The sequence below is a fragment of the Mus caroli genome, chromosome 9 (genome assembly GCF_900094665.2).
Source record: "Mus caroli chromosome 9, CAROLI_EIJ_v1.1, whole genome shotgun sequence".
NCBI classification, from domain to species: domain Eukaryota; kingdom Metazoa; phylum Chordata; class Mammalia; order Rodentia; family Muridae; genus Mus; species Mus caroli.
In genome coordinates this window covers 16,634,976-16,646,136 of record NC_034578.1, presented here as the reverse complement: position 1 = coordinate 16,646,136, position 11,161 = coordinate 16,634,976, and the positions used below count along the sequence as shown (strand labels likewise).

General features: G+C 49.5%; 2 protein-coding genes across 6 annotated transcripts; one reads left to right on the top strand and one right to left on the bottom strand.

Annotated features, from left to right (window-relative positions):
• Window positions 1-302: 302 nt before the first annotated feature.
• On the bottom strand, window positions 303-3,844 carry Ubl5 (ubiquitin like 5). Of its 2 annotated transcripts, none has more exons than XM_021172210.2 (5): window positions 2,258-3,844; window positions 1,893-1,959; window positions 1,662-1,745; window positions 1,492-1,529; window positions 303-477 (listed from the first exon to the last, which is right to left on the bottom strand). In XM_021172210.2, exons 2-5 carry the CDS (start codon window positions 1,946-1,948, stop codon window positions 434-436), a joined length of 222 nt encoding a protein of 73 aa, XP_021027869.1. In that variant the 5' UTR covers window positions 1,949-1,959; window positions 2,258-3,844; the 3' UTR covers window positions 303-433. The 2 variants fall into 2 exon arrangements, with proteins under 2 accessions (XP_021027869.1, XP_021027870.1); XM_021172211.2 differs by having other exon boundaries at window positions 2,175-2,348.
• Window positions 2,730-9,229, top strand: Fbxl12 (F-box and leucine rich repeat protein 12). 4 transcript variants are annotated; one of them, XM_029481762.1, is made up of 4 exons: window positions 2,730-2,968; window positions 4,166-4,750; window positions 4,858-4,930; window positions 7,825-9,229. In XM_029481762.1, exons 2-4 carry the CDS (start codon window positions 4,665-4,667, stop codon window positions 8,644-8,646), a joined length of 981 nt encoding a protein of 326 aa, XP_029337622.1. In that variant the 5' UTR covers window positions 2,730-2,968; window positions 4,166-4,664; the 3' UTR covers window positions 8,647-9,229. The 4 variants fall into 4 exon arrangements, with proteins under 4 accessions (XP_029337622.1, XP_029337623.1, XP_021027867.1 ...); XM_021172208.2 differs by lacking the exon at window positions 2,730-2,968 and having other exon boundaries at window positions 3,805-4,750; window positions 7,825-8,529; window positions 8,932-9,229; XM_029481763.1 differs by lacking the exon at window positions 4,166-4,750 and having other exon boundaries at window positions 7,825-9,016.
• Window positions 9,230-11,161: the final 1,932 nt, after the last annotated feature.

Below are 11,161 nucleotides of genomic sequence, written 5' to 3'. Positions count from 1 at the left end.
CGCCTGCCTCTGCCTCCCGAGTGTTGGGATTAAAGGCGTGTGCCACCACACCCAGCTGTCCTGGCAATTTCTTAAAAGCAAAACTGAGACCTTTTCAATCTCAGCAATCTTGTAGTGAAGGCAGGAGTCACTGTGGTACACAGCCAGTTCATAACCTGGTCTACACAGGACTTTCAAGACAAAAAAAATTTCCAATTTTGAGGTGCCAGGTGTGCATCACCAGGCCCGGCTTCCCCTCAAGTAGCAGTACCCCCTAACTACAGATAGCAGGTCTCCCCTCGGATACAACTCTCATACAAGTATGACAGCAGCAAAGCAGCAGCCAAGTTTTTATTCATGTGAACTGTTAAAAATGACCATCTACACCAGTGTCAGATGAGGGTGGGAGAGGAAGGCAGGGCAGAGCAGGGAGAGGAGGAGAAGGAATCCCCCTCTACTGGTAATAAAGCTCCAGGTTCATCCCATCGTGGATTTCATCTGAAGGACACGTGTTAAGGAACTTTGATGGAGAGATGACTTTACCTTCCATCTGCTCACAGCTGGATCCTGTAGCTCAACACCCATCCTGGATAAAGGAATGGACGCTCTGATCTAAGAACTCAAACTATAAATAATATTCAGTGGAGCTTAAGACTGCCAAAAAGGCAAAGTTGTTTGTTTGTCCTCAAGTGCCCTCCACCCCATCACACACACACACACACACACACACACACACAGAGAACAATACATTTTCTTAAATGCTCATACTCAGGTTGGAGATAGCTCAGCAGTTGAAGAGCACTTGGGACTGTTCTTCCAGAGACCTGGCTTTATGTCCCAGGACTCACGTGGTGGTTCCAGGGAACTGGAAGCTTTCTCCTGGTCTCTGTCAGCAGCAGGCATGCATGTGGTCCAGACATAATTGCAGGCAAAAGATCCAGACCCTCCCTCCTCAAATTTAAAAAAAAAAAAAAAATATATATATATATATATACATATATATGTATATATATATATATATATTGTCCTCAACTACAGTCACACTCCACCTTCACCTCCTGTCCAACACTCAGGTTGGCGTTAAGTAGTAAATATTTTGAACTTGAATATCAAAATCCTTCCAAGTCAAGTTAAACTATTTCACCGATCACCCTGTTCACCAACAAAATAATTCCACAGTTTCCATTTTCTCAGTAGTCACAACAGGGTACATTTTAAGTTAAATATTCCTCTTGCTTAATTTCTGTACAGGTTTCAGTATAGAACCAGAACAAAAATACATGGCTTCTTGCCGGGCGTGGTGGCGCACGCCTTTAATCCCACACTCGGGAGGCAGAAGCAGGCGGATTTCTGAGTTCGAGGCCAGCCTGGTCTACAAAGTGAGTTCCAGGACAGCCAGGGCTATACAGAGAAATCCTGTCTCGAAAAACCAATAAATACATAAATAAATAAATAAATAAATAAATAAATAAAAATACAGGGCTTTTTTCATGAACTTCAGGAAAAGGATACAATCTCCCAGAGACACGTGGTCCTTAAATATCGTGTACCTACGGGATTCAGAGAGAAGCTGATAAGGGGTGGGGTGTCTTTTGTCCTGAAAACAAGCTGAGGACTCTTTGGGGTTGCCTGAGGTGCTCACCCGAACCGAAACCTTCTAGCCTAATACTGCACGTACTTACCACTTTTTAAGAACGATCTTGTTCCAGCGGGTGCCAGTTTGAGCAGCTATCAGTTTCTTCAAGTCGCCGATGGTGTCATCGGTGCTGGGCACGAAGGAGTTAAGGTAAATGAAAGGAAGAGGTAGACCGAGGAAGCCGTAATTAGGCCTCCCCATAAGCGTCATTTAACTGAAACCATCCAACACCACCATCTGCCCCAGAGGCCTCTGCCAGTCACCCCTCGGTGGATACTTGCACTTAACGCGGACTTTCTTTCCGAGACGGTCGTTGCAAACCACCTCAATCATTGTGGCTGGAGCTACACCGGGTGGAGGGAGGGATGAAAAGCAACAGAGTCAGGCCTTTCGGGGTCGCCCAGGTTCCTAAAGCCCCTTCCTAGGTTGAGCTCTCTGGTCACAGTTCCCCTAACACCAGATGCAATCCCCTGCAGCCCCAGTCTACAGTTTAATTGCCCGGACCACAGACAGTCGCGACTCCGCCCCTTAACTGCGGCAGTCCCGGCCCCAGACTCACCCGGCTTTGCCTCCCGCAACCCCTAGGTTCCCAAGTCTTGGCAGCTTCCTGTGATCTCAGGCTTCTCCGTTTAGCCTTCTCACCTCCAATATCCTCGAACCTATCGACGACACAACTCGTAGCTCGAGCGAGGAACCCCGGGCGGAGTTAAGCCTGGAAACAGGAAGCGGAAGTGACATAACGGAACCACCGGCCCTGAGTGCTTCCGGGTTCCGGGCTAGGAAAGATTTGCGATTCTGTTGCGCAGTGTGGATGAGCTGGGACTTGCTAAGAATGGATTTACAGCGGACGTTGGAACTGGTGTTGGAGATTCCTTCATCATGGAAGAAACCTAAAGGATCTCAGCGGCGGGGTGCTCGACCATTCCCAAGCCAGACAATCCTCCTACCGCAGAATCCCGGCTGCAGGTGTGCCGAAATGGAGTCATGCAGGGCCTGTGGCTTTCTGCTTTCATTCAAAGCTCAGCCTCAAACCCTGTGCTTGCTTTCCCCCCCCCTGACCGTAGTGACCGTTTCAGAGACTCCAGGGGTGCAGGCTGCAGTTGATAAAAACTAAGTCGGATCCTGGTTGGGAGGCCATGTTGCGTACCACTCCGCGTGTCCGTGTCCTGCCTGCGAAGATGTTGGAAATAGCATACGGGGAAAGATCTTTTGCTTTGATTTTTAATCTTCAAGGAACACCTTGTTCCAGATTAAAGAATCGCGAGAGCTGATGGAAGAGGAATCCCTTCTTAAATTCAACCAGTTTCGCCTCTATTGAGCGATTTCTTCTTAGCAGACAGAATTCTTAGCAAGGTAAGCATATGTTGACTCAAGAAAAAGAAAAGTATCCAGCGCCTTGTGCTTACCTAGTACGACTTATACAAAATTTAATCCTTATGCGTAGGCAGCAAAAGGCATTATTCTTGCTTTCTATTGCGGCTGTGGCCACGCCTCCCTGGCTTGGCCGTCCTGCTGGCCCCTCACTCTCATCCCAGTCACTCCTTTCAGTTTCGAATGAAGGCCTGTTCTGTGTCTTTAGTGCTTAGATATGTTCCAGTCTCTCCCCAATGCCTCGTTTCCGTCCCGAAAAAACTTCTCAGGCTTTACCGGACTCCCATATTGGAGAGTGAGCCATAGTCCATAGTCTCTGGGCATACATACAAGAAAAGTGGGTTTTGTTTTTCTTGTTTTGTTTTTCTTGTTTTGTTTTGGTATTTGTTTTAGTGTTGGAGGTCGAACCTAGGGCCTGCTAAGCATGCTTACCAGCCAAAGGCTCTCCCACTGAGCTGCACACCCAGTTCCTGGTTTAGCTCTTGTTTCTGTCTCCAGCGATGCATTTAGGGCCCCGTCGCTGCTCTTATCCATTCCTCCAGTCATAAGTCTCCCGGCCTGTCCCTTTGTCGCCCACCCATTCCAAACTTGATTCCATCCCCTATATCGGACCTTGTTCCGCCTAAGCTAGGCTTTACAAGTTTAGTCTTCAGGCTCAATTAGGATCCCTGGTCCTTGAGCCCCTTCCCACACAAGTCATGGTTTCTGGGTTTGTTGCTCTGTTAACTTTTCCCTGCTCAAGTCATGCCTCCTGGGTATACGGTCTGGTCGCAGGCTAATCTCTGCCTTGGCAGCAACCCTAAACATTTTCCAGCTCAAGCCAAACCTCCGTACGCCACTGGTCGCTTAGCTCTAGACGCGCCCCCCTCGTCTCTTCCTATTGAAGCCACGCCTTCCCATTGTTGTGGACGGCCTCCGATCAGCTCCTCTGCCCCTGGCCACACCCTTCTACTCGGCGGCGCTTTTCCAAATGCTAGTACTTTGGCCTTGCTTGCAACGCCAGCTGCCCTTCGTCTCTGTCTCTTTCCCTCTCTCCCAGAGTCCCACCTTGGGAGTTTGCTGCTTTTCCTCAGACTGGCCTCCGGGCCCCAGGGTCCCCGGGCCCCTTGGCCACGCCCCAGGACCACTCCCCGCCCGTCGGAGCCACGCTTTCTAAGCGTGTTGCTTTCTTCATCCCAGCTTGCATGGCGTCTACCTGCCTCTGCTCGCCACGTCTCCCGGCTACGACTACGCCCTGAGCCCCCTCCTCGTCAGAGTCACGCCTTCTGGGTTGTCTGCTGACCCCATTTGGGTTTGCTGCTTATACTTAGCTCCACCTCATGGCCACGCCCCCGAGGCATTCTTCACCTCCAGCCTTCTGGGTTTGCTGTTCGTCTTCCTCTTGGCCCTGGCCACGCCTTGTGCCCCCTCCTCTCCCAAGCCACATCCAGGTTTTCCTATTTCCAGTTCCATCCGCTAGCCAAGCCAGTCAGGCCTAGTCAGTCTCTAGTCTTGACCTCTAAACGGTCGTCAGCCCGCGCCCGTCCAGTCCCGGGGCCTCAGGCACTTTCCTAGGAAAGTAGGGATTCTCAGCCGGCCTCTGAAAGTCGCGCCGGTTTGGCCAGTCCGACCACCCCAGCGCTGTCCAGGGAACGCGGCCTCGCCGCCACCGGAAGCGGAAGCGCGCGACAGCCGGACCATGGCGACGCTGTTTGACCTCCCAGACTTGGTGCTCTTGGAGATCTTCTCTTACCTCCCTGTCCGGGACCGGATCCGCATCTCCAGGTGCGGCCCCGCTCCTCGGGGGAAAGAGCCGGGCATGGGCTCAGCAGGAGATGCGGATCCGGTCCCAGCGGGCCGGGGTCGTTCTAACGGCCGGTCCACTCCTCCAGGGTCTGTCACCGCTGGAAGAAGCTAGTGGATGACCGGTGGCTATGGCGACACGTCGACCTGACGCTCTACACGGTATGCGGGACCCGGGATCTGTGCGGGGAGAGCCACCCCCTGCCCTGGAACAGAAGGGGGAATTTGCTTTATTTTGCTTTCTAGTGTTTGTTTGCTGTTTTATTTATTTATTTATTTTTGATAATTTCTTGAGGCTCTTATTTCTCTGGATTTTCGTTGGTGTTGCTTCTTGGGGGGCTGAGGGGGTTGTTTTGAGACAGGGTCTCTAGCCCAGACTGACTTCAGCTTCCTATGAAGCTGAGGCTGAGCTTGATACCTACCTCCACCTTCTAAATATTGGGATCACCAGCGTGGGCCCCATGTCTGGTTCCTGTGTTACTGGGAATGCAGTTTAGGTTTCTTGAATGCTAGGAAGGAACTCCTCTGAGTCACGCACTGGTTTCCAACTAACCACCCCCTGCAACAATCTCCTGAGTGCTGAAGTTACAGCTGTAGCATAAGGCCCAGGAAGTGTTTGGGTTTTGTTTGTTTGTTTTTTTTTTCTCGAGGCAAAATTTCTCTGTAGCCCTGGCTGACCTGGAATTCTGCTTCTCCAGTGCTGGAACTAAGGGTGTTCACCACCATGCTCTGCTGGTTTGGTTTTTAAGTGAGTTCGTGCTTGGAATTTTCTGCCTGTCTATCCTAGCGCCAGCCTTTACCTCCTCTGCAATGCTCAGACCTCAAGTTTCTCACCTAAAATATGGGGATTAAAAATAGTGCTTGTAGCCGGGCAGTGGTGGGCGCAGGCCTTTAATCCCAGCCCTTGGGAGGCANAGGCAGGNGGATTTCTGAGTTCGAGGCCAGCCTGGTCTACAGAGTGAGTTCCAGGACAGCCAGGGCTACACAGAGAAACCCTGTCTCGAAAAACAACAACAAAAAAAGTACCTTCATGTTTCATGTCTGGTGTATTGTAGAACTTAGCCAGTAGCATAGGGAGATGGCTTAGGCCAGTGTGTGTCTCCAGCATTTAATAAATGCAAGCTTATAACTTTTCAGTTTCCTAGTTTTGTTGTTTTGGTTTTGAGATGGGTCTTATGTATCCCAAAATTAGCTTCTAGCTGGCTGTGTAGCCAAGGATGGCAGAAGGTTCTGCTCCTCTTGGTCTTTTCTTCTTGCTGGGATCACAGGTATGTGCTATCACATAGTTGATATGGTGCTGAGAACAAAATTCACGCTTGCATTTGCCAGGCAAGCGCTTCATTAATACAGCCACATCCCCAACCTCTGTTTTTTGGTGTTTTGAGACAGCATCTGTCAATACAAAAATATAACTGTTAACCTCAGAATGGAGACGAATTTACTCTGGAGCCAGACATGAGTGACCATGTACTGAGAATACAGAGTTAGGCTTTCTCAAATATGTGTTTAAATGTAACAGTTCCATGAAAAAAATTTTACTACTACTACTACTTCTTCTTCTTCTTCTTCCTGCTTCTTCCTTCTTCTTCTTCCTTCTTTCTTCTTCCTTCTTCTTCCTTCTTCCTCTTCCTTCTTCCTTCTTCTTCCTTCTTCCTTCTTCCTTCTTCCTTCTTCTTCTTCTTCTTCTTCTTCTTCTTCTTCTGCTGCTGCTGCTGCTGCTGCTGCTACTGCTGCCAGGGTTTCTCTGTAGCCCTGGCTGTCCTGGAGCTCAGTCTGTAGACCAGGCTGGCCTCGAACTCAAGAGTTCTGCCTGTGTCTGCCTAAGAGTTCTGCCTGTGTCCGCCTTCAAGTGCTGGGACTAACAAAGTGTTTGTACTAACTCCAGCCAGCGAAAGTAATAGAATAGAGAAAGTCATAAATTAAGACACTTTTGAAAAGAGCTAGCCATTTCTCTAGCAACTACACAGAATATGTTTAAAAGACATTTATTTTCTCTGTCAAAAAGTGGTCAAAAAATTTTGTACCATAAGACTGGGTCTAGTACAGGCTTGTTACTACAGAGGTTGAGGGTGGAAGATCATAAATTCAAGTCCAGCCTGGGCAATTTAGCTAGGTTCTACCTTGAAATACAAATCCAGAAAAGGCCCAGAACTGTGACTCTGTGTTAGAATGTTATCCTGGCCCCCATGATTCCCTGCTGTCATCAAAAGTAAGGGTATGCTATGAACTGAGGTACAGCTGAGTTCACAGCATGTCCTTAATATACGGGAGGTCCTAGATTCTATCTCAACATAAGCAAGGGATGACTTGTTCTACCCAGCTTTTCTTTCCTTGTTTTTGTGTAAAATGTACATACAATGAGATGTACTCTACTGTTGCTTGCATAGTTATATTTGTGTGCATGCACCTAAAGTGTATGTGTGAGTATGCATGAGTGCAGATGCATATGTGTACAAGAGCATGTAGAGGCCACACAGTCAGTGCAGGGTATCTTCCTCACCCTTTCCCCATCTCTGCCTCTATCACACACACACACACACACACACACACACACACACACACACACACACAGGTTTGTACCCATATGTGTACATATAAATTATTTGTTTTCTTTTGTTTGAAACAGGATCTCATTATATAGCCTAAATTTGCTTTGTAGATCAGACCAGATTTAGATGGGGATTTAGAGAGATCCTCATGTTTCTGTCCTGTTCCCCACCCAACCCAAAGGTGTGCTCCATAATTCCGGACTGCTTTTGTTTGTTTTTGAGACAGGGGCTTCCACTGGACTTGGAGCTTTCCAGTTGACTAGACAGGCTGGCCAGAACTCTGGATCCTCCTGCCTCAGCCTCCCTGTGTGCTGGCTGAGATTAAGGCATGAGTCTTGATACCCAGCAAAAGAAACTGTTTAGCTCTAGGGAATGAAGCTCAGAGAGGAGCAGAGTCCCAGGGAGACACCAGAACCCAGGTCCCAGGTGTGTCTGTCACCAGCTAGATGGATCATCTGGGAACCCCCGTACCTCTCACTCAGTCACCCCAATCTCTGGCTTTTACAGATGCGGCCGAAAGTCATGTGGCACCTCCTGCGCCGGTACATGGCGTCCCGGCTCCACTNGTTGCGCATGGGCGGCTACCTGTTTTCTGGCTCTCAGGCCCCACAGCTGTCCCCCGCCTTGATGCGGGCCCTGGGTCAGAAATGCCCCAATCTGAAGCGTCTGTGCCTGCACGTGGCTGACCTGAGCATGGTGCCTATCACCAGTCTCCCTAGTACACTGAGGACCCTGGAGCTGCACAGCTGCGAAATCTCCATGATCTGGTTGCAGAAAGAGCAGGACCCCACGGTGCTGCCTCTGCTGGAATGCATCGTGCTGGACCGAGTGCCGGCCTTCCGTGATGAGCATCTTCAGGGCCTTACCCGCTTCAGAGCCCTGCGCTCGCTGGTGCTGGGCGGCACCTACCGGGTCACTGAGACCGGGCTAGATGCCAGCCTGCAGGAGCTTAGCTACCTGCAAAGGCTTGAGGTGCTGGGGTGCACCCTGTCAGCTGACAGCACCCTGCTGGCCATCAGCCGCCACCTTCGAGATGTGCGCAAGATTCGGCTGACCGTTGGGGGCCTCTCAGCCCAGGGCCTGGTCTTCCTGGAGGGAATGCCTGTCCTGGAGAGTTTGTGCTTCCAGGGTCCCCTTATCACCCCAGAAATGCCCACACCTGCTCAGATTGTGTCCTCCTGCCTCACCATGCCTAAGCTCAGAGTGCTTGAGGTGCAAGGGCTGGGCTGGGAGGGTCAGGAAGCAGAGAAAATCCTGTGCAAGGGCCTGCCCCACTGCATAGTTATTGTTAGGGCTTGTCCCAAAGAATCCATGGATTGGTGGATGTGAGGGCATCACCCATCCATCTCTGGAACCTAACCTAGCTTGGAGAGTGACCTTACAAACAAACTGAAGCATGTAAATTCATCAGGCACGAGGGAACTGGAAGTGTCAAGGAAAGGAAGCTAGGACCTTGGGGCTTCCTGAGCTGGGGTTATCTGTAATCTGGCTCACCTCAGACTGGTCATCAAGCCTTTGGAAGGCTGCGTTCACACATTTAGGAATAGGCATCATAGCTACCTCATGATTCATTTTAAAATCTTTTAACACCCCCTCCCCCTCTTTCTTTTTCAGTACCTGGGACTCAAACCCATGGCCTTAGGTCTGGTAGAGAAGCACTGCTGTGCTGCTGAGCCACCCCAGAGACCTTAGAGAGGGCTCATTTTCAAGTGCAGGTGTGTGGGGTTCAGGGCTCCGAGGTTGGCCTGCTTTTCTACATACATGGTTGAGAGGCATGGAGGGCAGGGGAGCATGCTGTTGGATTGTCCTAGTTTTCTAGAAGGTTCTCAGTCATATTTACTGTATTTTGTATCCTGCCTTTTTCAAGTTTTCTACAGCATATATTTTACTATTAAAAATAATGTTTTCCAAAGTGTGTTGCACTTATTTAACAAGAGTTGTTCCTCCCCAGAACCTGTTATTCACAGACAGTTTTTATTATTTATCTACTTATCTTTTGTATTACATTTATTCATTTTGGGTTTGTCTATGTGTGCTAAAAAAGCCTGTGTGTGGAGGCTGGGGACAACTGTGGGAGTCAGTTCTTTCCTATCCTGTGGGTCCTGGGGACCAAACTGAAGTGGTCAGCCTTGGTGACACGTGCCTGTACCCGTTAAGCCAGCTTGCCAAGCTATTTATTATTTTTTAGACAGGAGGTCATGTAATGATCATGAAATATATTGGTAGCTGAGGATTACTTTCAATGCCTAATCTTCCCACCTCTACCTCCCAAGTGCTAGAGTCTTAGGTGTGCACTGTTACTTATTACTTAGGGGATGCTAAGGATGGAACTCGGGGCTTTGGGCACACCAAGCGAATGCTCTACCCCCTGAGTCATACCCAGCCTCTCCCAGGCACCTTTCTGGGTAGTGGGCTGCACAGTGAACAAAGGGAGGACCCTGTAGCTTCAAGTGTAGATGGCATGGGACTAAACCGGTAGGTAGCAATCACATTTTTGAGCCAAACATGGCACAGACTTGGTCAATATCCGGGAGGCTAAGGAGTCTCAAGTTTGTAGTCAGCCTGGACTCCAGTAGAGTGAGACCCCGTTTCCAAAACAAAAACATATCCTTAGGATCATTTCAGAGCGTCTCAGGTGGTGAGCCAGGGTTATGACACTTGGTAGGGTGGGCCTCCTCAGTCTGAAAGGTGAGACAAAATGTGAGGACAATTAGAGATGACAGGAAAGGCCAAGCCTCTGAGATGGGTCCCAGCGTGTGGATCAGTGGCAAAACCCTTCCCTTGAGTGCTTAAGGTTCTGTCCTTGGCATTCAAAAGCAATGAAGGGCTGGTGGGTGACAGTGCTTTCTGCCAAGGCTGATCTGAGCTTCATCTCCATGGTGAACAGAGAACCAACACCAGAAAATTGTTCTCTGTCCTCCACACGTGTGTTTGGCATGCATGGATGCACTAGGAGGCACGCACGCGTGCGCACGCACACACACAGACAGGAATGAACACACACAGACACACACAGACACACACAGACACACTGAGGAATGAATTGGGGCTTTCCAGAAACATTTCTGTATAAGTGAACAAAGGAGAAAGGTGAAGCCCCTTGTGTTAGAGAGAGGGGGGCAGGGCCTGGCGGTTGCTCAGTGTGAGCTGGTGCCTCTTCCTGTTTTGAATGGGAACAGTTGGCCATGCAGGTGTGACTGAGTGTATCACTTTGATCTGAGCTGGGGGCAATGCACATCTGTGGTCTCTCCACCTGCTGTGGGTGGACCCCCCCAGGGGGTGCGGATTGCTGAGCTGGAAATGCTCAGTTCTTTATTCCAAGTTGACCCATCAGCAGGGATGTTTCTTGTCTTAGAACACAGAGCCTTCTTGTGAGCCTTCAGAGGGACTTCAGAGCCACTTAGGTGACCAAGTCACATGGGACATGGTATTCTTTATTTCTACCACATGGGACTTTAGGGGACACATTCCTCCTAAGGTTATTTGTTGAAGCTCTAAACCCAGAGGTAATTACATTAGATGTAAGTGTTGGGAGGGATAAGGCAAAAGGGCAAGGCCCTCATGAATGAGATTAGACCTCCCCCCCAACCCCCCCATCAAAGATCCTGCTGGGAGGGGCTGGGACCTAGGTCAGTGTGGAAGAACACTTACACAAGCATTAGGTCATGGTTCAAGCCCCTAGCAATTTCAGAGAAAGCCAGGTGAGGCTTGGCCCCAGGGCTGTGGGCGGAGACAGGGAGATTGCTGGGCTTGATGGCTGCCAGCCTAGCTCCTGTTTCTTTTCTTTTTCTTTCTTTCTTTCTTTTCTTTTTTTTTTTCTTTTTTTTTTTTTTTTTTTTTTTTT

Bases quoted from the DNA above. Each gene is read 5' to 3' on its own strand.
- Ubl5 (XM_021172210.2), bottom strand. From the start codon at position 1,948: ATGATTGAGGTGGTTTGCAACGACCGTCTCGGAAAGAAAGTCCGCGTT. The intron at 1,746-1,892 runs GTATCCACCGAG...CTTCGTGCCCAG, and splicing joins AAAGTCCGCGTTAAGTGCAA to CACCGATGACACCATCGGCG. The intron at 1,530-1,661 runs GTAAGTACGTGC...TGAATCCCGTAG, and splicing joins AAGATCGTTCTTAAAAAGTG to GTACACGATATTTAAGGACC.